We start from the raw sequence: 26,482 nt of genomic DNA on the forward strand, positions 1-26,482 counted from the left end.
CTTCAAACTGCATTTATAATTTGAGTCTGTCACAGCATCATGATTTTATCTACACTTTAATCTAAACATTGTGTATCATTTCTTTTCATTACTTAAAATAGCTTAAAAATTATGATAAACTAACACCAAATAACCTGATTTCCCCATTATTAAGCTTTCAAATAACTAAGATATTCTTCTGTCTAAACCTACTGCCATCTAAAGAGGCTCTATTTACTCCAGTAATTCATTATTGAATGAAAAGTCATTTTTAATGGTGACTAAACTGATTATGGTGCTGAAGCTTAGTCTATTTTCTATCAGATTATAAGATTATCAGGGTAAGGTACACAAGAGAGGTAAGGTGACCACATCTTACCTTTATCAGTTGTTACTTTTTCTATGCATCTGAAAGAAATGAGAATCAAATATTAAATGGACAATCTTGAACAGTTTCTTAAAATGTATTTTATTTACCTCTTTCAGATAAGCAGAAAGCACCTAGAGCAGGGCTGACAGAACTTTCTACAATGATGGAAATGTTCTTTATCTGCACTGCTGAATACAGTAACTGCACATGGCCACTAGCACTTGCAACCGCTAGTATAAGGGACTGAACTTTTTATTTTGATTAATGTAAATTTGAATAGCCACATGTGGCTAGAGTATCTGACAGAACAGACTATCTTATCTGACAGAGCTAGAATTTCATGTAAAACAGTCACTTTTTACTATCAAAATATATTAACACTGATACAGCTGATTTTGTAAGCTGTGATTCCTTAAGTATTTATATAAGATTTTATACAAATGCTGTAACTTCAGTTGAAATAACATGTTTCGGATTTGTTCTAAAATATGGCAAAAAAATAAAAAGAGTGGGCAAAAAAGAAGTGGTTAGATGAAACAAACATGGCAAAATCTCAGTAACTATAGAATCTAGTGGTAGATACTGGGATTTCATTACACTTTTTTGTGAATATTTGATAATATTCATAATAAAAATGTAAAGAACCTAAAAACATAAAACTGTTCATTTATTAAACCCACTTCAAAATCTATTTCTAAATATAACTTGCCCTTTTATAAATTAGACAGCAACAGTAAAGAGCTTAAAGTTTTATAGCTTACAGACCTTAAAGATGTTATTTCCATGTTTTTAATGGAAATTTTCTATCATACATAAATGCTAGTACAGATGACTCTCTTATTACCCAAATTCAAATACCAACATCCCTGGATCTTTTCCATAAAGATGCCACACAGTATCTCCAAGCAGTTCAACGTGTGTGTGTGTGTAGAAAGTTTAATAAAAATGAAGACCGTTTTATGTTACAAAAGAATACTCAGGCAAATACAGAGGCCACAGCATAAAACAAACCTTGTTCTTTTTAAGAAAGGGCTACCATTTTTTTGTTCCAAATTTTTTTAAAAGGTTTGGTGTTATAATTTTTAATTACTGCTAATCTTCCTTACTCTAAATGAAAACTACAGAAATTTGCTTAATTTTTAAAACATTGAATAAACTTCCTGAAAGCTTTCTGGAATGTTTCAATGTTTCTATTACCATACTGCTATTCCTAGAAGGAAAGCTTAGTATTTGTCTTGAACAACGCACTATCCAAGAGCTTTATCTCTTCCTGATGAAATCATTACCCATAAGTTCCTTACCATTTTGCTTTTAGCAAGAAATTATACCAAAAATGGAATTTCATATAAAAGTAGATGTTAAACAGATGAGAACTGGGATTTTGTAGTGGAACAAGTATGGATATGGAAAAGAACCTGAATGGAACAATTCATAGAGAGATTACATTTCTTACTTCCTTTTTTAATTGTCAAAATATTATTTGGAAAATAGAGATGATGTGAAGACACCTGACCATGGTTCAGTAACTGATGTTAAAAACTTCTTGAAATGTCTTATTGATATGAAAAACTTAAAAGTAGGAAAATTTACAGTGCCAAAATGTGTTTTATCAAACTGAAAACTTGTAAACCATGTACACATTTGATACATCTCCACTAATCAATGTGTCTTTTCCTTCTCCAGCTCATGTCTTATTTATCTGTATATCCCTTAGGCTCAGCACTATACCAGATCCAGTTACTGTTTAGTCAAGGTTTGCCAAGCTTAATTGCTTGAGGACTCAGGAATTCCAGACCATGCAATAAATTGAAAATGTAAAACAAACACATTACAATGATGAAATTTTAACAATCTGATCAAAACTTAATTATTTTAAACACACAATGAAGAGACAGTTCTGAAAGAAAATGAAAACAGTAATGTCACTACTGTCTTTAATGATACTGGATGAGAAAGGGAGGGACACTGAGAATTAAGACTATTCCTTTCTCCCCTCAAGGAATATTGTGGAGAAACTGAAGGTATTTAATTAAGACATCTTCAAGACCCTTTCAATAAGCTGAATTGTTACAATCTTTATATTGTGGAAGTGCAAAGACTCGTAAGTACTTTTTTACCAAGACTCGGAAAAAGTAAACCCTGACAGTGGGCAAAACTACCAACCTGGGCATAATTATCTTAAGACATAGTTTTTATAAGTAAAACTGGTAGAACAGTGGGGGGAAGTGGAGGGGAAGAGGGGGAATGTGGGAAGAAGATATTTAACTCTCACGTGGTAGGTGAAAAGGGAAGGGAATTTTAAAGATTATTTTAAGTATTAATTTTCCTATCCATGATAAAGGAAAAAAGTGAAAATTTCAATTTTGTAGAATATGTAGAATTTACATGAAAACACAACACCATCACTCAGAACAGGGACATTTTACTAAATACTATTAAATACTTGGTATTTACTTGGTATTTACTATTAAATACTTGGTACCAAGTATTACTATTAAATACTTGGTATCTTGGTATTTAATAGTAATACTATAGTAATATGATTAAATACCAAGTTACCAAGTATTGGTATTTAATCGTATTACTATTACTAGGCATTGTTTTAAGCACTTCACACACCACATTTAATTCTCACGAATTTATCTGGTCAGCATTAACCTTATGCCCATTTTATACATAAGGAAACTGAGGTACAGATAGGTTAAGGAATTTGCTCAAGGAATTTACACAAGGCTGATTTATCTTTTCAAATTTATGAGTAAATAAAGTAGTTTAAAGTTTTTGTGAACCATGAAATGCAGCTTGATTACACAGAATTCTAATTGCAGCTGAATGATTTTAAGTACAGATTTTTGTTGCCCATAGAAAATCGGACACAACAAACTGCTAAATGTCACTAAAATGTTTGAAAGCACATCTAATACCATACAATGCCTTTGAATTTTATCCTTTTCTTTTTTTGAGAGGCTTCTTTGGCAAGCATGCCAAGTCAGTCTTAACTCTTAATTTTGGAACAGGACTGCTACAAGATTTAAATCTACTAGGTCTGATATAAGCCAAATTTTGCCCCTAACCCTACAGGGAGGAGAGGTTTAGATACTTAAAATCATGATGTTTTCCCCACCTTCAGTTTTCCTGTTTTCCCTAAAATTTTTCCACTACAAAGTCGAATGAGACATGTTTTCAGTAATAAATTAAATCGCTAATGGGATTAATTTCTAGAATTTACAAACCCCTATGCTTCCGAATTCTTTACACATGAGCATAATTTTAATAAAAATTCAAAATCTTTATGTTCATGGCCCCTAGTTCATGGTTCCTTTATTACCTCTAGACAATAAGGAATTTCTGAGATCAGTCTAACTTTAAAGATGAAGTTCCTACATTAAAATATATGCAAAAAAACCTCAACCAAACAAAAAACATATGCTACTTAGTAAGTTAAAAGAAAATCCACCAATTTTGTTATAAGAAAGACTATCTACATTTAAAATTGGCAAGTCCCGTTTTTACACCTACCAGTAAAAAGAGGGAAAAATGATATGAAAAAAAAAAAAAAGCTACATAAAGATACTAGGACTAGTATAACTGGCTCGAGTTAATTAAGGGGAAGACGGGGGCTAATATCTTGCAGTTAATTTAATGAGGTGGTGATGTAATACTGGAGAGCCGCAATAAGAGGGAAAAGGACAAGCTGACAAAGGGGGTGCAGATGCCAGAGTTGAGGGATAAGCCTGCGGAACGTAAGACAGAGGTGGGCCACTAATGGGATACAGGGAATGTATTCTACAAAGAATGACTTCAGGGAGTGGGGAGTGGCCTGACAAGCAGAGGGGACCAGGGGTGGGGGCTGGGACAGCCCAGAGGAGCGATAAGACCTGTAAGGGAAACAGTCTGACATCAAGAGAGCCGCGACAGCAGGGGGCAGAACAGGCAGAACGTCACGTGGAGTGGGCGCTACGGAAGCCGGGAGGGTTACGTGCGGACGGAGGGGGGGGGTCTTACCCACCGCCTGAAAGACTGCGTTACTCACAAGACTCGCGGACTCTTCTTGCCCTGAGCTGGAGATGGGGGCTTCACGGCCTGGGATTGCTGCCCTGAGGCTTCGGGAGGCCTGGCGCTGGGGCTGCTCCTCCGCCGGCGGGGATACTCGGCCTTCCTCCGGCGGGACACAGCGGCGGCGGCGGCGGCCGCAGCGGCCCGTCCCCGGTCCCGACCTCCCCTCAGCACGCGGCTGCTAGTGGTCCCCGCAGGCCCCGCCGCGGCCGCCTCAGGAGGCCGTAGCTGAGGCTCCTCTGGAGCCGCCTTAGTTGCCGCGGCCTCTCCCCCTTCCTGGTCCTGCTGCTCTGGGGGTCTCGGCGGCTCTTCTGTCTCCCCCGGCATCGGGCTCGTCCGACCCCACCCCCTCGTCCCAGGCGGCGGAGGCGGCGGCGGCGGCGGCCGCGGCGCTGCTCCCCCCGCCCCCCTCGCGTCCTGGAGCGTCGGGTTTACTCGCTCCCTTTGCTCTTCTTTCCCCCCTCCCCTCCACCAAGCTCCGCGAGTGCCCCCCCCTCCCCTGCCACTCAGAACCCGCTGCTGCTGGCGGCGCGCACGCGCTCGCCACGGACACTCAGCGGGCCAATCGGGGTGGAGGAGCAGCCTCCTGACCTCGCCCCTCGCGCAGCAGCGTCCCGGGTTCCCTCCCCTCACCCCTTTCTTCGACCAATCAGGAAGCGGCTCCAAGGGAGCGCGCGAGGTTTCCTTCCCTGCGCACCCGCTCTCACCGTTAAACGGCTGCGTCTCGCGACAATCTCAAAGTGACCTTTTTTCCCCCCTCCGGAGCTCAGCGCGCACCAGGGGCAGTGGGAAGGGCAGGTCTCGCGAGGGAGATCGGTGGGAAGAAAACCACCTCTTTCCCCTTCTCGCGCGCACCCTAAACTGGCTGCGCGCGCACCTGCCTCCCTAAGGCGCCACTAATGCCACAAGGGCTCTGTTTTCCTCAGGCCGAGGAAACAGCCTGGGCTTTCTTCTGCCTCCACCCAAGTCCCACTTTCCTGTCTCTGGCTTTTTTGTCCCCAGCGCCTCCAGGTCTCGCAGGGAAACGGGGTCAATTTTTTGAGCTGTCGCTTCTCCTTTAAGAAAAAAAGCCCCGTCGGCTGCCGGATGAAAGTCTCTGACAAAATGGCGGTAGTAGGACAGAGGCGGGGTTGTGGGGGCAAAGAGGACCCGCCTCGTAGCGCAGGCGCATGCTTAACTTTCCCAAAGGCATTCTGGGAGATGAAGTCCTAGTCTTTTGGTGCTGAAGGAAAAAGATGAGAAACCGGGTGCGGGGAGGATGCTGGGAGTTTTGGACTGGTGCACGACGGGAAAGGTAGTTACTTTATTTTTGCAGCCGGAGTTTACTTTTGTAGGGTGGCAGGGTTTCCGGAATGGGCCGTGGCGCCTGCGCAGATCCGGGCCCAAATGTTGAGCCAGAGTGGGTTGGAGGGTATTTTCTCCTTTTCCTACTTTTTACTTAGCCTTAGTATAGTATTTATTGGGTGACCACGTAATACCCCTTACCTTGGTTTGGTCAGACGGTACCTCCACTGGGACCGACCAGCGTTCAAGTCTGAATTTATTCGTCGTGTCATCTTAGCGCTAACCTATGAGCTCCTGGAGAGCGGGGACTGAATCTGGTTCTTTGTCTTTGGGTGCCTAGCGCAATGCCCATCATTCATTTGGCTCCTAATAATTGGAACGACTTGTATATTTGCTTTCCTACCAAACGTTGTTGGGGCATCACGCAGTCGGTGTCGGCTGCTTAACTTCTGGTTCCTGAGCTGGAAAGAAGGGTGAGGGTTTTGTTAGCGTGACTTCAATGACCTACCCTGAGAAGCTGAAGGTCTCCCTCATGTTCCCGCCCCTAAACCATCTGCTTCTGCGGTTTATAAATGGTTCTGCACAGGAAGCTTGGTCAGAATAGTAGCCTTGTCAGATGTTGCTTGTCTGTGTGCATCCAAGTTGTCTTCCTGGTGCTTCAAAAGGGAGTTTCCATTCGCTCATCTTTAAGTTGCAGTCTGAGATGCAGTGGGTTTCTTACATCCCTTCCTCTCATCCTTTCTACCATTATAATCAAGGAAAGATTTTGAGAACAGTCCTTTAACCCTGGAAAATAAAGCATCCGGGGATAAAAGCCCCAGAAGGAAAAGGATGGAAACAAGATCTGGGGATCCAATTCGAAATTTCATATTAATCATTCAGTTAAATTTTAGGTAGAGTCCAACATTCGCAAACCAAATGATGAAGTACATTTTTTCTTTCCAGTATTTTGGCACAGTTACCACTTCAAATAGGCAAATGTTTTATATTCTTCCTGAGTGTTTTGCATTTTCATAGGGCTAATGTCAGTTTTAGTTGTAAAAATCGTTTGGCAGTCTGGATGGGAATTTTTTCAAACCTTTGCTTGCAGTGAACAGACTTAAAACAGCACTGACATCCAATGGCTACTCAAAGTAATGCAGAGTGTGAATTTCCTTTCCATTAAAAAAAAAAAAAGTAAAACCATAATGTAAAACATAGGATAACTAAAAATGTAAAGAACTGTGTATCCTAAAGTATGCACCATAATGTAAACACAGATGTCACCTTGTTAGAAAGCTAATGTCTCAGACTCTGTACATCACTTTAAGTAAATATGATATGAATAGGGCGTAAGAGTATCACTGTGGAAGGGAAAAGGTTTTCTGGTGGATGTGTGGGAGTGCTGTATATTATATATATACATTGCTGTGGTCTAGGACTCCTGTGAAGAAAAGCTGAATAATTAGGGGGGGGGGGGGGGGGGGGGGAAAGAAAAAAAAGAAAAAAATAGGATGTGGAATTTTTTCAAGTCAACATTCTTTATCTAAGTTCTTTATCTAACTTTATCCAAGTTCTTTATCTATCCTTTAAACTCATCGCTATATGCCATTCCCTAGTAAGGGACCATGACATTATATTGGGCTTCAAATTTCGGGGAGTTCTGGATCACAGAGTGTTTCAACAATGGCAATGGAGGGATACTGGTATGGGATACCAATGACAGGTGATATATGACTGACAGGGAGCTGTACAGAACATATGTCCAGGGTGCATGGTAATGTTTGGATATACTCACAGTGGCAACAATTAAAAACCACAGTAGGGGGGGTACTGGGTTCCTGGCCAGTGGTGCTCTGTCGTGGTCCCTAGGGGAGCAGCGACAGTCTCCCAGGTACAGTGGTAGGGACCGGGAGGGAGTGAGGGTTCAACAGTGAGCCCCTGATACTAATGACTATGCTTGTGAGCTGATAAACCCAAAATAATAACAAGGCCTAGAGCAACTTTGTGCCTGGGAATTTCCTTCTGTCAGCCTTCATGTTACTCAAATGTGGCCAGTCTCGAAGCCAAACTCAGCATGTAAATGCAATGCCTTCCCCCCAGCGTGGGACATGACACCCGGGGATGAGCCTCCCTGGCAACGAGGGACCACTATCAACTACCAACTGATGATGCAACTGGAAAATGACCTTATATGGAAGGTTCAATGCGGATCAGCAGAATATCCATGTCTACATAAAATACCATGACTTTAAAATGCTGTTTGACCTAAAGTAAGGGGGAAATGGAAAGGAGAAATGAGTTTATATGGCTACGAGTTTCTAAAAAAGAGTCTGGAGGCTGGCAGAAGGTTTGCCCTCATGCACAACTGAGCAGAGTCAGAGAGACAGATAAAGCAGATACAACCCCCAGATATTGGTTCCTTTGAGGGCTAAAGAGACCCATGGGAGTTATGGTCATGGCCGATGGGGTTAACTACCAGGGCAGATGGCCCCTCTTTGGAAATGGTGTGTATGTGTGATGAATCTGGACTCAGATGGGATCTCCCTTCATAAGACTTTCATGCTAATGTGCTGGAGGTGCAGTTAATGTTGGGGTTTAAGATATATTTAGGGGATTTGAATCTCTGGACTGACAATGTGATAGCCAGATCCTGAGCCTCAACAGACTCCAGCACCTACAATCTGATTTATTGGACTTACCACACTCAGCTAAGATGGAGGTGAAGAAGGACAACCACCACACCATGGAGCCTAGAGTGATTACAACTGAAAATGGGAGGATTGCATCCAGCATCCAGGTGGAATCTGAGCCTCCTCTTGACATAAAGGTGCAATGGACACAACCAATCCAGTGTCCACATAGAAGAGGTGGCATTGGATTGGGAAAAGTGGACATAATGGACAAAGGGTATGGGGAAAGGCAGGAAGAGATGAGAGGTGGAGGCGTCTTCGGGACATGGAGCTGCCCTGGATGGTGCTTCAGCGGACATTGTAAATCCTCACAGGGCCTACATGATGGAATAGAGGAGAGTATGGGCCATGATGTGAACCAATGTATATGAGGTGCAGAGGTGCCCAAAGATGTACTTACCAAATCCAATGGATGTGTCATGATGATGGGAACGAGTGTTGTTGGGGGGGGGGAGAGGGGGGGTGGGGGGGTGGGGTTGAATGGGACCTCACATATATATTTTTAATGTAATATTATTACAAAGTCAATAAAAAATAAAAAAATTAAAAAAAAAAAAAGAAAACAATTGTGATACTACTAAATAGCATCATGAACATGTTAATATCTTTAAGAATATAATCACAATTCATTGTAAAATGTGCCTTGTTTCCTCTTTTCTTTGTAATTTAATACATTCAGTACATAGAATACATATTTTTATGCTGTTTTTCACAACAATGATGATAAAGATATTTATCACAAAAAAAAAAAAAAAAAAAAGTAGAGACACATTGGACTGGAGAATGGTTGAGTCCTTTAGGTCAATGTGAAAAAAAAACTATTGTGTTGTTGAGGAATGATCACAGACTTTGAATTCTAATCCGAATTTTAGTAGGTAGCAAGGCCACCCTATTCTGTTATCTTTAGCAAATTACTGTCCTAAATATAATAGGAATAATATCTATGCCACAGGGCCATAACACTAGTTCTTTACATACTGCCTTCTCATAATAGGTATTTGATAATTTTTTTTTCATTCAAGGTGAATAAAATCACAGTGGTATAAAAGATGAAAGTTAACCTTGGTGTCCCTTTTAGAGAAACTGTTACACGGTAATGGAACTAGGTGGGAATTATGCCTAATTGGAATGTCAGCAGCTTAGCACCTGGTGATTTAAACTTTCCAGCTTTGTTCTTCATGACCCTATAAATGTTTGCATTTTAGGACCCCTGAAATAAGCCAGGCCTTGAGAATCCAAACATGACTAATGTCTAAACTTTCCACTTTCATTCTTCATGACCCCTATAAATATTTATATTTTGGACCCCTGAAATAAGCCAGGCTCTGAGAATCCAAATATGCCTAAGCCTCTGTCCTGCCTTTAAAGGATGTGCAGTCATTTCAGGAAACCAGACAAGTCTGTCTTAATAATTAGGTAAGCAAAGCTAGCAAAATGAACTGGATGCTGGTTAACTCCAATAGATTTTATGGAGATTGTGCCTCCATGCCCCCCCTGGCTTCACAGCAAAAAAAGGCTTCCTGATGCACAGGGTGGGATAGTGGGAAAAAAACACTACTGCAAATCTGCCATTCCCATGAATTCACAATGTATCCTGGCATCTAGCAGGTACTAAAATTTTGTTTGGTTTTGAATCTTTTATCACCCTTGCCAATGCACTGTCAGAACTCAAATCCTAGTACCTGCCTTTCTTTGGCAGTCCCATTTCATTTTTAAAACTAACTTACCAAAAAAAAAAAAAAAAAACCATCAAATCAAAAGAGAGGAAGTGCTAAGCAAATACAGGAACCAAAAGAGGTTATAGAGGCTGCTTCACGCTGTCTTATTCAGTTCATTTGCAGTTCTCTTCTGCAGCACATGCCAAAGCAATTCCTTACAACCTGTTGGACCAGAGCATCTTGGGTGTGTGGCAATGGAAGAATTGGGTGAGTGAGGAGTTTCTTTCAGGAGAAACTAAGAGAATAAAGAGTTGGCTGATGTTTCCATGTGTGGGTGGGGTGTTCTAGGCAGACTGAAGGCATTACTGGAAGATTTTCTTTTCACTTCTCTCCTATACTCAGCCCAACGAACAGTGAAGCTTGAGCTATGATTGTTTTGAGGAACTATAAGTTCACAATAGGCAGAAGAAACCTTGGTGCTAAGCATAAAGTAAGCTTCCCATAAATACTTTTGGACTGAACTGTGATTAAAATGGTCTTTTTTATAAAATGGGCATTTTGTACCTTTGGAGCTCTTGGAGATCATATAATGGTAACACAGCTGGGCAACAACACAGGTGTGATTTGGGGAAAGAAAGAGGGGAGAAGGATATTATGAGGAAGAAAAATGGAATAGAAGTACTAAAATGAGATCTGCAGAGGTTGAAGAAAGGCCAGGGTGGTTTCATTTGTTCCATGGTTTAGTATTAAGAAGGCAGCACTGTAACTCTAGTTATTTTGTTGCTAAGCTTTTTATTCAGAGGAATTCTGAAGGAACAGATTACAGTGGCCTTCAGTATGATACCTCCTCCAACTCCAAGACCATTAAAACCTGCAGTGAAACTACTGGCCACATTACCAGAGAAATCCCTGATTTCAAACCTTTGGAGTAGATTCTTGGGACTCATTCCATAGCATTAACCAACTTTTGTTGCTGACATCCTTACTAACACTGAGCCGCTTGCTAACTTTTACCCAATTTCCCAGCTATATTAATTCCGTAGTGTGCTGGGTTTTTTTGTGTTTGGGGTATGTCAAAAGTATAAACAATAACAACAAAACATCTTGCACATTATCATTTTTTGTTTGGGGTGTGATTTGAGGGCTGGAGGAACAGAGGAAGGAAGAAAGGCAAATGACGTGGAAAGTGATGTTGAATGAAGAGGACAAATGTTGGTGTTCAACAAATATTGAAGTGCTTTTGATGTAAAGTCTGTTTTGATGCATGAGGTAGAATCCTTTTCGGACCTAGGATACTGTGAGGATTGGGGAAATCTGCATTTCTATTTGACTTGCACTAGGGTCTAACTCTGCTTTTTTTCATTTCACAGATAGCTAATGGTTTTCATGCTGGTGGTTTAAAAGGAAACTATTATTTATTCAGGGATGTAGGCCACATATGTCATTTTAGCATCCACAGTAACCCTCTGAAATATGTATTTTCCATTTTTCTTTAAGGTAAGGAAACTAAGAAATATGAAGTAACTTGTTTAAGGTCACTCAGGAGTATCTAACACCAAAACCAATTAAGCTACAAGGTGTTTTCGTCTACGAGATGTGTATTGATTCAAGTGTTCCCATTAATGGACCAACTCAGATAATAAAAAAATTTAGTAGATTTGTACAGTTTGTATTTCTTGAGCAGAATGGATGGTAGAGAAATCTGGTCCAGAAATGTAAAAATTATCAAGTAGCCTGGAAGCTGACATTGACTTAAGATTACCAGATGGGTATGCCTCAACAGCCCAAAGCTACCTACAAGACTTGGAGTGAGAAAATAGCATCAGTGATAGGCAGGCACAGGAGAGCAGATGTTCCCTTTCTGCAGTACTTCCCTGAATGATAGATAGTAGCTTCTATCTATCCAGAAGGTTTTACCTAAACCTTCATTACATGGAGATTCTAGATAAAGGGGCAGCAGTAGCATATTCTGACTAGGAATGAAATCATTACAAGCTGTAAGGACTCTGAAGAGACCTTATTTTACTCTTCTCCTGTTAATGTTGATATTGTTTGATTTCTAGAGGGGAATTTGAGCAGTAAGTGAGGTACAGGCCTAGAAGGAAGGATTATAAAGTTTTCAGTCTAGTTCTCACTCTCCACCCCCATCTATAATCCCATATTTGTCATGCTAAAATTAGTTGTCTTTGAATTACAAAATCTGGCCCAAAGCAAGATGATCTTAGTGTCTTAGTGATATGAGCACTCACAGTAAACATGAAGAGAAAGGTGTAACTCATGACCCACAAGGGAGAGTTTTAATAACTTCGGTTAGCTGGTGCTTGGAAGGGGAACTCCTAATAATATGATTTACTTCTCTTATGGAGGGAACTTCTCTTCCAGAGGGTAACCCCCACTCCCCGGTCTTTATGATAAATGACTTTTTAATTCGAAATGCAGGAGAACTTTTAACTTCTGACAGGAGCAAAGCTTAGAAATTAGAAGGGAAAAATAGAGACTATCTCTTAATAGAGAAATAAAAATTTGTAATTCCCAAATTTTCTCAGACTGGCTAGCAAAGTTCTGAGATAATACTTTTACTTTCTCTTTCTATCTTAAAGTTCTTTTTATCTTCTCTCTTTCCTTTTTTAAGACTTTCGTTATAGAGAATATTAAGTGTATAAAGAAAATAGTTTAACGAAGTCTGATGTACCCTTCAACCAGCTTAAAAAATCAACTCTTGGCCAATCTTATTTCATTATTTACTGTCTCATTTTTTCCACCCCTGGATTATTATTTTAAAGCAATTTCAGAAAGTATATCATTTCATTTGTAAATATTTCAGCATTAATTTCTAAAATATATATACATATACTTATAAATAACCATAATACCATTATCACACCCCCAAAAATCCTTGACAGTAATTCCTTAATACTGTGAGATATCATTATCATACCTAAAAATATTGAAAGAAATTTCTTAATATTATTGAATATTCAGTTGGTGTTCAATAGTCCCTTTTTGTTTCTTTTTTTTTCCAGTTTATTTATTTAAGGATCTACATAAGATCATACATTGCTATTATTTATAAATCATTTTCCATTACAGTTTATTTGTTGAAATGTCATTTGTTCTGAAGTATTTAGTTCAGTTTATCTCTACAATTTGATATAAAATTCACCATTTTTGAGATGGATGAGAAGAATCTGAGGATTACAAATTTAGGAAATGATAAGATCCTTAATACACTAAGTATTAATGTACTTAATTAATAAATACATTATTTAATGTACTTAATAATTGTTTAAGAAATACCCCCCATATGAAATAAATGAAAATTGGCTTTCCAATGATCCATAAAAGTTCATTTTCCTCATCTAAGAACTTCAGAGCTAGGCAGGTCCGTAGAAATAATCTCATGCAGTGTTTTCAAACTTTTAAAAACTACAACCTGTGATAAATACTATAGAAATCCACTAATGGGTGTTAACACACAATTTGAAAAATACTGTTCTAATCCAATTACTTCATATATAAATAGGGAAATGACTTCAGAAAAGGCCATTTTAAGATGATGCAAGACAATTCATAAGAGAATGGGAAATGAAACTTCTGACTTAAAGTTAGTGCCTGGGCTAGAGGTCATATAGTCCAAGTTCAAGTCCTGGTTCTGCTCTTAGTAGCAGTATGACCATAAAGAAGTTCTGTCTCTTTGCCTTCATTTCTCCATTTAAAAAAGGAGGCAAATAATATTACCTGCCTCAAAGCATAAGGATAGTTAAATGTAACATGTAAATTCCTGAGCACAGTTCCTGGCATGTGTAATTTTTATCGCGATGAATTTCATCATAACAGAAGTATAGTAGTGTAATATTTATAAAGTTCATTAGCTTTTCCCAAGAAAGCAGCAAAAGAAACAGATCATAGCTAGATTTTGCAATTGCTGCCTTCCCCTCAACCCTTTTTTCTCTCCACATACTAAAAGAGTACTAATATTAATTTTAAGAATTTTGTCATTTGCTTGCAATAATTCTTGATATTTAATACAAAACAACTGGGGTTAAGAATAAGTGTTACTGCCCTGGTATATGTGTGTGTGTGTAAATATTTTATTTTACAATAATTTCAAACTTACAGAAAAGACACAAAAAAATACTGATAACTACATTATACCCTCTATAATATACTAATATAGACTAATATTTAACATTTTCCCATATTTGTTATGCCATTCTCTCATTCTCTCCATTTGAATGTAGGTTTCATATTTCATGCTCCTTTACCATGTATATCTCCTAAGAAAAGGATATTCACTTATATAAACACATTAAATACAATTATCAAGTTCAAGAAGGTTAACATTGATATCAAACTTACAGTCTATATTCCAATTTTTTCAATTATACCAATAACATCCTTTGGGGCAAAATCATGTATTGCATTTAATTGTAATTGTTTCTTTAGTTTTTTAAAATTCAGGTAGCATATATACAATGTAAATTTTTTTATCTCAACTACTTCCAAGCATATAATTCAATGGCATTGATCATATTCATGGTGTTGTACAGCCATCACCCACAAGCATTATCAAACTTTTCCGTCACTGGAAACAGAGACCATCCCTCCACTACTCATTAACTCACAATTCCCCTGGTAAATGTACTCTACTATCTCTGTGAATTTGCATATTTTAGTAATTTCATTTAAGTTGAATCATACATTATATGTTCTTTTGTGTCTGGCATATTTCATGCAACATGGTATCTTTAAAGGTCATCCATTTTGTACAATGTATAAGAACTTCATTCCTTTTCATAATATTCCATTGTATGTATGTACCATATTTTGTTTATCCATTCATCTGTTGATGGATGCTTGGATTGGTTTTTATTTCTCTTCATTTTCACCAGCATTCGTTAATTTCTATTTTTGGGAAAAATAGTCATTTTGGTGTTGTGAGAAGTTATTTCATTATGGCTTTGATTTGTGTTTCCCTAATGGCTAATGATATTGAGAATCTTTTCATATGCTAAATGTCCATTTGTTTATGTTTGGAGAATTTTTAAATTGGGTTGTTTTTCTTTTTGTTTTTGAGTTGTAGGAGTTCTATATATATTCTGTATATAATCGGTATGGTTTCCAAATATTTTCTCCCATTCTGGTGGTTGTCTTTTCTCTTACTTGGTAATATCCTTTGCATAAAACTTTTTAATTTTGATGACGTCCAATTTATCTGTTTTTTCTTTTGTTGCTCCTGCTTTTGGTGTAAAATCTAAGAATACAATCTAATACAAGGTCTTATTGATATTTACCAATGTTTTACTCTAAGGATTTTATTTATATTTAGGCCATTGATACATTTTTTAGTTGATTTTTGTATATGGTATGAGGAATAATTCACTTTCATTCTTTTTCATGTAGAAATCTAGATTTCCTAGCAACATTTGTTGAAGGGATTATTCTTTCCCCATTGAGTGAAATTAGCACCCCTGTCAAAAATCAGTTAGCCATAGATGTGAGGATATCTTTCCTAAATCTCAATTTTATTCCATTGGTTCACATGTCTGTCCTTGAGTCAATACAACAGTGTTTTGATTACCGTAGTGTTGTAATGAGTTTTAGAATGAGGAAGCATAAGTTCTCCAGCTTCGTTCTTCTTTTTCAAGATGGCTTTTATTATTCAGGGTCTGTTACCCTTCCATATAAATTTGGGATTAGCCTTTCCATTTGGCAAAGCTATGGCTATTGGAATTTTGATTGGGATTATATTAAATCTGTAAATTGCTTTGAGTTGTATTGACATCTTAACAATATCATGTCTTCCAATGAGCATGGGATAGCTTTCTATTTATTTAGGTCTTCCTTAATTTTTATTAACAATGATTTGTAGTTTTCCATGTACAAGCCTTTTACATCTTCAGTTAAATTTATTTCTAGATATTTGATTTTTTTAGTTGCTATTGTAAATGTAATTGTTTTCTTGATTTCCTTTTCAGATTGTTCATTGATGGTGTATAGAGATGCCACTGTATTTTACTTCTTTTTTTTAAGATTTATTTAATCCCCCCCCCCCCCCCCCGGTTGTCTGTTCTCTGTGTCTATTTGCTGTGTCTTGTTTCTTTGTCCGTTTCTGTTGTCAGCCACGAGGGAAGTGTGGGCGGTGCCATTCCTGGGCAGGCTGCACTTTCTTTCACGCTGGGCGGCTCTCCCTACAGGCGCACTCCCCGCGTGGGGCTCCCCTACACGGGGGACACCCCTGCGTGGCAGGGCACTCCCTGTGCGCATCAGCACTGCGCATGGGCCAGCTCCACACGGGTCAAGGAGGCCCGGGGCTTAAACCGCGGACCTCCCATGTGGTAGACGGACACCCTAACCACTGGGCCAAGTCCGTTTCCCTGTATTTTACGTTTTAAACTTGTACCCAACCACATTGCTGAATTCACTTAATTTTACTAGTATTTTTGTAGATTCTTTGGTATTTTCTATACATATGATCATGTTATGTGCAAATAGGGATAGTTTTAGTTCTTCCTTTCCAATTTTGATGCTTTATATTTCTTTTTCTAGTTAATTGCTCTCATTAGAGCTTCCTATACAGTGTTGAATAGCAGTGGTGAAAGCAGAGACATCCTAGTCTTGTTTCTTGTCTTAGGATGTGGTAGTTTCAAGCTTTATGTACCCGAGAAAAACATATTCTTTTTTTTTATATTTTCAATACTGTCTTTATTTTTTTATCTTTTATTATCTCTCCTTTTTTTTAAAGATACATAGATCATATAAAATGTTACATTAAAAAATATGAGGTTCCCATATACCCCACTGCCCACCCTGCCACCCCCAATCCTCGCACATCAACAACTTCTTTGATCACTGTGGCTCATTCATTGCATTTGATGAATACATTTTGGAGCACTGCTACACAGCATGAATTATAGTTTACATTTTAGTTTTCACTCTCTGCCAATCCAGTTAATGGATTATGGCAGGATATATAATGTCCTGCATGTTACCTGCAATATCATTCAGGACAGCTCCAAGTCCTGAAAATGCCCCCCTATCACACCTCTTCTTCCCTCTCCCTGCCCTCAGCAACTACTGAGGCCACTGTCTCCACATCAGTGATAACAGTTTCTTCCATTGCTGGAGTCACAATCATTCTGTAGTAGAATACCAGTAAGGCTACTCTAATCCATATTTTATTCTTCCATCCTGAGGACCCTGGGATGGCAATGTCCACTCCACCTCTAAATCAAGAGGGGACTTAGATCTTATGTGGCTGATGGATGGGATTCTCCTACTTGCAGTTGTAGAATCTCTCGGTTCCCTGGTGTGGTGGTTGATCATCCTCACCTCCCTGTTAACTGACCTGGGTAAGTCCAACAAACTGGAGAGTAGGTGTTGCAACTCTGCTGAGGCTCAGGGCCTAGCTGGCACATGGACAGTCCAGAGATTCAAGTCTCCTGAGCATACACCAACTCCAGCTCCAACCACAGTAAAAGTGACAGAAGAGGCATGTGTAGAGAGGTCACATCTGAGTCCAACTCCATCACACTCAGGAGCACAAATTCCCAAGTAGGGCCTATTGGCAATACACTGAACCCCAGAGTTATCTGCCATGACCATAGGACTTCAGGAGCACCACTACCCTGGGTTATATCTACTTTAGCTATGTCTGAGATCCTGCTGATATGTGCGTAAGCGTGACCCCTCTAATGACCTCCCAATTCATTTTGAAGTCACTTGGCATATAAACTCATTTGTCTTTACCATTTCCCCCTTTTATTCAAGGTGTTTTTCTAATTGCATGACCGGCTGGTGCTTGGTAGTAATCCCTCTACACCACGGAGGCTCATCCCCAGGAGTCATGTCTCATGCTGGCGGGGGAGGGGGAGGGGGGTTGGACATAATACATTTACATGCTGAGTGAAAAACATATTCTTAAATCCAGTCTTTTCCTGTGAGTGTGGACCCAACCGCATGGAAGCCCTTTTGATGGGACTAAGTAAAGATATGGCCCACCTCATTCATCCCATAAGAGGTTCCTACGTCTTATGGGAGTCCTTTGTAAGCAGAATGAATACAAAGAAAGAGAAAGAAAACCATGGAAGGTAGAAACTGAAAGTAAGGAAACCCAGAAGAAAAGGAAGAGATCAGCAGACACTACAATGTGCCTTGCCATGTGACAGAAAAGCCAAAGATAACTGGGAACTGGTCTTTAGGAAGAAAACATCACTTTGATGATGACTTGATTTATACGTTCTCATGGCCTCAAACTGTAAGATAATAAACATGTGTTGTTTAAACACAACCCATTTGATGGTATCTGCTTTAAGTAGCCTAAGAAACTAAAACATAGGGAGAAACCTTTCAGTATTTCACCACTGAGTGTGATGTTAGCTATAGGTTTTTCATACATGCCCTGTATTTTTGCTGAGGAAGTTTCCTTTTAGTCCTAGTTTCATCAATGTTTTTATCAAGAAATGGTGCTGAATTTTGTCAAATGCCTTTTCTGTGTCAATTGAGATGATCACATATGATTTAAAAATTTTTATGGATGTTGTAGGTTTACAGATAAATCATTTAAAAGATGTATCAGAACAGCATTTCCATGTACCCCTAGTAGCAGTTTGATATAATTGATGAATTCCAAAAAGAAATATTGGATTATGCTTGTAATCTGATCTGTATCTTCGCATGGTTGAGTTATGATTAGGACATTGAGTCCCCACCCCTTGGTGGGTGGGGCCTCACAGATAAAAGGCATGGCAAAGAACAGAGCTGAGGGTTTCTGATGTTGGAGTTTTGATGTTGGAGTTTGATGCTGAAGCTGGAGCCACAGGGAAGGAGACAGAGCCATTCACCTGATAGTCTATAGCTGATCTTGTGGAGAGAGGCAAAACCTAGAGAGCTCATAGTCTACAGCTGACCTTTGGAAGAAACAGAGGAGCTGAGTCCAGAGGAACCCAGAAAGCTTGAACCCTCATAGCATTCAGCAGCCATCTTGCTCCAACACGTGGAAATAAACTTTGCTGAGGGAAGTAACTTATGCTTTATGGCTTGGTAACTGTAAGCTCCTATCCAAAATAAATACCCTTTATAAAAAACCAACCAATTTCTGGTATTTTGCATCAGCACCCCTTTGGCTGACTAATACACCCCTATATTGTTGATACTTTACATTAGTGTGGTACCTTTGTTATGATTTACATAAAAATATTAAAATTGTACTAGTAACTATAACCCGTAGCTTATAGTAGGTGTATTTTTTTCCCATATACCACCCTATTATTAACCCCTTGCATTAGTATGGTACGTATGTCATAATTCATGAAAGAACACTTTTATACTTGAACTATTAACTATAGTCTGTCATTTAAAATAAAGTTCACTGTGTCATACACCCTTATGTTTTATCTTTTAATTTTTATTCTAGTAACATAAATACAACCTAAAATTTCCCCCTTTTAACCACATTCATATGCATAATTCAGTGCCTTTAATTACATTCACAATATTGTGCTACCATCACCACCATCCATTTCTGAAACTTTATAATGTAACTAGATATAAATTCTTTACAAAGTAAGCATAAGTCCCCGTTCTCTACTGCCAACCCAGTCCCTGGTAACCTATATTCTAGCTGTATGAGTTTGCTTATTCTAATTATTTCATATCAATGAGATCATAAAGTTTCTGTACTTTTGTGTCTCGCATACATCACTCAACTCGATATCTTCAAGGGTCATCCATGTTGTTGTACCTGAGGACTTCATTCCTTGTCGTGGCTGAATAATATTCCATTATATGTTTATACCACATTTTGTTTATTCATTCATCAGTTGATGGAACTCTGCTTCCATCCTTTGACAATTGTGAATAATACTGCTATAAACACTGCTTTCAGTTTTTCTGGGTATATACCTTATAGCAGTTTGCCAAGTCATTTGACAATTTTATACTTAGCTTCCTGCAGAACCACCAAACTATCTTCCACAGTAGCTGCACCATTTTACATTCCCGCCAGCAATGAATGTGTTTTCCTATTTCTCCACCTCCTCTCCAACTCTTGTAATTTAATGGTTTTTTAAAAATAGTAGTCATTCTAGTGGGTGTGAAATGGTGTTCATTGTGGTTTTGATGTGCATTTCCCTAGTAGTTACTGATGTTGAGCATCTTTCTATGAGCTTTTTAGCCATTTGTATATATTTTTTTGAGAAATGTTTATTCAAATCTTTTTCCCATTTTTAAAAATTGGGTGGTTTTCCTTTTTATTGTTGAGTTACAGGATTTCTTTATATATCCTGGATATTAAACTGTTATCATATATGTTGTTTCCAAATATTTTCTTCCATTGACTAGATTTGTCTTTTCATTTTCATGATAAATACCTTTGATGCAGAAAAGCTTTTAATTTTGATGCAGTCCTGTTTATCTATTTTTTCTTTTGCTACTTGTGCTTTGGGTATAAAGTCACTACCTAACACAGAATCCTGAAGATGCTTCCCTACATTTTCTTCTAGGAGTTTTATAGTCCTTGCTGTTATATTTAGGTCTTTGAACCATTTTGAGTTAATTTTTGTATATGGTGGGAGACAGGGGTCTATGTTCATTCTTTTGCATATGAATATCCAGTTCTCCCAGCACCATTTGTTGAAGAGACTATTGTTTCCCAGCTGAGTGGACTTGGCAGCTTTGTAAAAAATCAATTGGCTATAGATGTGAGGGTCTAATTCTGAATTCTCAATTTGATTCCATTTGTCTATATCTATCCTTGTGCAATACCATGCTGTATTGACGACTGTAGCTTTGTATTAAGCTTGAAAATCAGGAAGTGGGTCATGTGAGTTTTCCCCCTTCATTCTATTAATGTGGTGCATTACATTGATTACATTTTCTTATGTTGAACCACTCTTGCATTCCTGGCATAAATCCTGCTTTGTTATGATCCTTTTAATTTGCTGTTGGAATCAATTTGCTAGTATTTCGTTGGGATTTTTTGCGTATGTATTTATAAAGGATATTGGTCTGTAATTTTTCTATTCTTGTGATATCTTTAGCTTTCTTTCATATTAACTTATATTAGAATGAGTTATGAAATGTTTCTTCCTCTTCAGTTCTTTGGAAGGGTTTAATAAGAATTGTTGTTAATTCTTCTATGTATGTTTGGATGTGTATATTCGTGTCTTTTGTTAAATTTTGGAAGTTTTTTAGCAATTATTTTTAGAATATTCTTTCTTCCTCTTTTCCCTTGTTCTCCTTCTGGGACTCCCATATGTGTATATTAGTATGCTTGATGGTGTTTATAGATCTCTTAGGCTCTGTTTACTTTTCTTCAATATTTTTTCTTTCTGATCCTCAGAAAGATCTCAGTAGTTTTTATTATCAAGTTCACTGATTCTTTTTTCTGTCAGTTCTAATCTGCTCTTGAATTCCTCTAGGGAATTTTCTATTTTAGTTACTGTGTTCTTCAGCTCCAGTATTTCTTTTGTTTCCTATTTATAATTTTTCATTTCTTTATTGAAATTCTCTTTTTGTTTACATTTTCATTATATTCCTTTAGCTCTTTGAGCATACTTAAAACAGTTTTTTTAAAGTATTTGTTGGAAATGCCCAAGATCTAGTCTTCCTCATTGATGGTTTCTAATGCTTTATCTTCCTCCTTTGTATGGATCATCATTTCCTGTTTCTTTCTACCCCTTTCACTCTTTTGTTGCATGCTGTAAATTTTAATATTTTAGAGTGATGCTTCTGGAATTTAGTCACTGTCTTGTTTTTTCCTTTTGCCTGTATCCAGCTAGTGTCCTGGGCATGCGTGCATGACTTCAGGAATTCCTCCCTTTTCTCTCCAGGAAAGAGACTTTCCTTCTGATTCTGGATTCTATATTCTATGTCTTAAACTTGGTAATTCTTTGCCCTTTTCAGCTATGATTTTACTGCTTCTGTATAATGTTTTAATTTCCCTGCAGACTGCTTCTGCTTGCTGGGTAAATTTGGGATGGTAAATTTGCAAGAGGTGCCTTGATTCAGTCTTCTGTACTATTACCAGGTACAGGTAAACAGCACAGTAGGCCTAACACTGGTAGTACAGGCTGGCTCTGCACTGGTCTAGGGAAAAGGTGGGAGAAGGGGCAAGAATGGTGCTATGAGGTGTTCCTATAGATATTAAGCTGTCTTTTTTCTAGATTTGGTGCTTGCCTAGTTACTACAACCCTTTAGCTGTTTTTAGAGCTCTGAGGGAGATGGTTCTGCCTGTTTTTCCTTTTGTTTAAAACCACAGTGGGGGCATACTACATTGGAGCATCTCACTATGCTACCTTGGTTTGCCCTGGTACATTCTGAAAAGCTGTAATATAATTGCTTATTATTTTTTCTGTTAGGAAACATATTCAGGATTTATTTTTCTAACTGTAGGTATTTGTGGGAGATCTGCCCTAAATGAATGGTAAAAATTAATACCTTCCAATATAAGAAGTCAAAATATAGAATGAGATTATGAAAATGAGTATAACCATAGGAAAGAAGAAACAGGCCACAATTTGCAAAAGCATTAAAGATCGCCTAGTAGAAAAGAAAGTTGTTTGAAAATAGCCTTAACACAAGAGAAGAGGGTGTTGAATAGGGAAAAATGATTCCAGAAACTTACATATTCTATATTATGATTCTTTTGTTTTTTAATGATATAGATGCTTTATTGGAGGAACTGGAATTCTCAACCCTCCAGGACAGTGATGAATATTCCAGCCCAGTTCCTCTTCCCCTGGATCATCATTCCACAACAGAGAGTAACCTTGCAGAGACTTCAGGTGTCCTTTCAGTTCCTGATGACACAAGTCCTTTGCAGGTAACTTCCTTTATTGTAGTATCTTGAACATAGATGCCTGAGTGTATTTCTTAAAACTAATTATATCTCACATAAAATGTTATGAAAGGAGAATCATATATTCAAGAAGAGGAAAAAAATCCCTCAATGGTAAGTTAAAGAAGGTTTTTTTTTTGTAAAGAGGAAGAAAATTGAAAAAAATTGTCATATGAATAAGACTTTGAGAATTTAAATTTAAATTAAATTAAATGGAGGGCATGGTAAGGGTAGAATTATTTCCTCATTCATTTGGGATATTCTGATATTACTATCTGTGCATCAGAGATACATGTTGTAGTTTGACTGCCATAGCATTCAGTAACATTTCAAAGAAGTCCAGGTGGCAGCTTAGACAAGTCTTCTCAGGGTGACTTTCAAGGGTCACCACTTTCAATGTCTTATTTTCTGCTGAATAGATTAAGAAATGTAATTAGTAAACCCAGAGATGATAAAGCTCTAAAAAACCCTAGATGTTTCGTTAAAAAAACCAGAAAAACCCAATTTATTAATTTATGGTTAGAGTTAAAACTATCAAGTAGAACAGATACTAGTATTTGCTGATAAATATATTCTCCTCCTATTGATTAGTCTCTATGAACCTACATGGTATTTTTTTTAAAGAATTTATTTATTTATTTATCCTCCCCACTGCAGCTTGTTCCATTCTTTGCTGTCTCTTTTCTGTGTCCATTTCACTGTGTGCTTTTTTTCCCCTTCTTTTTCTGTATCTGCTTGTCTCCCCTTGCTGCATCATCTTGCTGCTCCAGCTCTCCACTGTGCATGGACAGTCAGCTCTCCATGGCGCACAGGCCAGCTTGCCTTCACAAGGAGGCCCTGGAATGCAAACCCAGGGCTTCCCATATGGTAGATGAGAGCCCAACTAATTGAGCCACAGCCGCTTTCCCTACATGGTATTTTGAGGGTTGCTTAATGAGAATGGAATTGGTGCAAAAGGAATTAAATAGATGTTCTTCATATAGGGAATTTTTGAACTATGATATTCTAATGCATCCATGTACATTCTGTGGGACAACCAGCAGCACAGACATGAAATTTGAACTCACAGCAAGAATCATTCTCTAACTGTTCCTTCCTGCTGCATACACATAGTTTTAAGGACACACGTTTATTTTTTTTCTTAGAAGCTATTGTCTTTGTTCTCATTGCTGATTTATAGTAATAGGCTCTCTGATCTCCCTGCCCTTGCCCCACTGCAGTCTGTTTTCAACTTAACAGCCAGTGTGATCCTTTAAAACTTAAGTCAAATCAAGTCATTCTTCTACTCAGAACCTTGGAATGACTTCTCATCTCATTTGGAGTAAAAGCAACAGTCCTTGTGCTGATCTTAGCGGGGTGACCATATGTCCCAGTTTGCCTGGAACAGCCCTTGGTACATGCCTGTTTTCCGAGCACCCTACTGAATTTAGCATTTACCCCAGATTTTCAATTTTTATGAAGTTTCATTATTCAAATTTGCATTAAAATAATTCTGCATGATTTAGTTGTCTTCCATTTGGTTTTTCTGGCTTTTCCCATGATCTCAGCTAGTAGTGTATAGAACACATGTGCAATGAACAAAGTTCTCACTTTTTTATGGTTAAATCTAAAAGATAACTAATGGAAACTAGTCTCTCTTTTACTGGTTCTCGTCAGATAAAACCTAACTGTCCGCATGCTTTTGAGGATAATATTCAAAAGGCTGGCTGTTAAAGCTAAGTGCTCAAACACAACCAGCTATGGACATCAAACTCCTTCTGGTCTTAGGTAGTGGAAGGAAAATTGTTGATATTGCTTTCCTTGCTAGCTACTTGGTGTCCCACAGCTTGTGCCATGGCCCACATGGTGACCTGTGAGGTACATGATGCCTCCTCAGGATCAGTAAGAAGTGAGGAATTACAAGGTTAGTGTCATACAAATTATGCTTAGGAAATAAGAGACTGAACTTTCTTGCCATAGAGTATAGTCTAAATGTTCTTGTTAAAGTAGTTTTGTAATTAATTGCATGTATAAGGTTGTAACAATTGAGATTTATTTTATTATTTGGTAATGCTTTATAATTTTACAATAAACCCTTTCAGTAGTAATTGGATCAAAACCAAATTCACATTTAATTTTCTCAAGAAAGGTGATGATGAATATGTAACTTGCACAAAATTTTTTCAAACATTTACTATCCACCATGGGAACAAGTAGCCATAGTGTTCTCCCTTTGACAACCAGAAGACACAAATATGGTGAAGAAGTATCAGCATCTTCTTTAAAAGTTACTACTTAATTTAAGAAGAATGTGCCTGAAGATGATGATTTAATGTGTACAACTGTAGAAAATGTGTTTATATGTCATTGTGTTCCTTTTCATTTGGATCACATGACTCTTCTAGATTAAGTTTGTCCATTTCTAACTCCAGGTTTTCTTGTGCTTGTAAATAAAGGGAATTGGTAATGATTAATCACCTTTGCAACCAGTTAAATTATATCACTTTTTTATATCAGTGTTATCTGAGACCTCAATTAGAAAATCTGTTAATTCCAAAATGGAGCAATTTTTTTTTCATCCCATTCAAAGGATTAAAATAGAGCATTTGGAATGTCATTTTGTCAAAAATGAAACATCTGACATTGTTAATACCAGTATAAATTTAGGTAAAATAGTAAACATTGAAGAGAAAATGTTTTGTTGTGGTGATAATATAAATATAAACTTTGCTTGGAGTATATAATTGTGGTAAAAAGTGTTCTTATTGTCTTTTAAAAAAAACTGTGGAGGAGAAATGTACTTAAAATTGGTTGTAAGGTACACAAAATTCATGACTGCATCCAAACAAACTGTAGCAGTCTACTAATCAAAACAGAAACTGTAACTGTCAAAATTTACAAATAGTTTATATATACAATCGGATTGTATTTAACTCATCTATAAAACTTTTGTAACAGAAGCTGATGTTGAACACAAAGAAACAGTTTAACATAGCTGTATGTGTTTTCTGTCTGTGTTGTCCATCACCATCAAGTTGTAGAAATGCCTGAGCCTTTGAAAAACCGCTTTGTAAACCAGCCTGAATATAGGTGGCATTACATGCAAAATCAGTTGGAAATATTTAATCAAATTACACAATGAATGTAGCATGAACTTTCAGCCAATTGCATTGTGTAAACCAAAGCTTATTAAAAAGGAAAGGAGCTCAAATTTTTACCTACCAAAGCCAGGGAGGAATTGAACAAATCAGAAGATGAGATCTCAAAAAGTGTAATTACCTAATTTAAAACTTGTGCTTTGGAAAAATCTTAACTTTGATGGGACTCCTAATTTTACTTGGATAAATTTATATTCTACACAAGAATGGAATGAAATTGAGGACTCCTCTGATTCTGCAGCATCTGCATTTGGTGAGATTTTAGAAAGAACCACAAATAGAGACAAAAGATTTGTCTTATAAAAATATTTATTGAAGAAATGTGCTCTGAATGGATGCTGAAAGACAGCATCTGTGAAAATATTGTGGCTGAAATATTTATACATTTTAATAAAAAAATAGAATTGAGAATATCCTCCATTTAGTATAGTTTGCTCTGAACTTAGAGTGTTCATCAGCACCTAGAGAAAGAATATTTTCTCAAATAA

General features: G+C 37.8%; 2 protein-coding genes across 5 annotated transcripts in view; one reads left to right on the forward strand and one right to left on the reverse strand.

Moving 5' to 3' along the window:
* The window catches only part of ZFP91 (ZFP91 zinc finger protein, atypical E3 ubiquitin ligase), a 56,825-nt gene extending 51,319 nt beyond the window's left edge, over positions 1-5,506 (reverse strand). The window contains exons 1-2 of the mRNA XM_004466833.4: positions 4,383-5,506; positions 359-387 (exon numbers count right to left, since the gene is read on the reverse strand). Of these exons, the coding sequence (XP_004466890.2) occupies positions 359-387; positions 4,383-4,732 (379 nt within the window). The 5' untranslated portion in view covers positions 4,733-5,506. The remainder of the gene's footprint in view (positions 1-358; positions 388-4,382) is intronic.
* Positions 5,507-5,576: 70 nt separating this feature from the next.
* Positions 5,577-26,482, forward strand: part of LPXN (leupaxin) — a 58,151-nt gene continuing 37,245 nt past the window's right edge. The window contains exons 1-3 of one of the 4 annotated variants that reach the window (XM_058305397.2): positions 9,693-9,777; positions 10,203-10,286; positions 22,685-22,842. In XM_058305397.2, coding sequence (XP_058161380.1) covers positions 10,274-10,286; positions 22,685-22,842 — 171 coding nt within the window. In that variant the 5' untranslated portion in view covers positions 9,693-9,777; positions 10,203-10,273. Of the gene's footprint in view, positions 5,700-9,692; positions 9,778-10,150; positions 10,287-22,684; positions 22,843-26,482 lie in introns of those variants that run through there. The other 3 variants (XM_004466829.5, XM_071218001.1, XM_004466830.5) reach the window with 3 other exon arrangements.

Source organism: Dasypus novemcinctus, chromosome 10 (genome assembly GCF_030445035.2).
Source record: "Dasypus novemcinctus isolate mDasNov1 chromosome 10, mDasNov1.1.hap2, whole genome shotgun sequence".
Taxonomy (NCBI): Eukaryota; Metazoa; Chordata; class Mammalia; order Cingulata; family Dasypodidae; genus Dasypus; species Dasypus novemcinctus.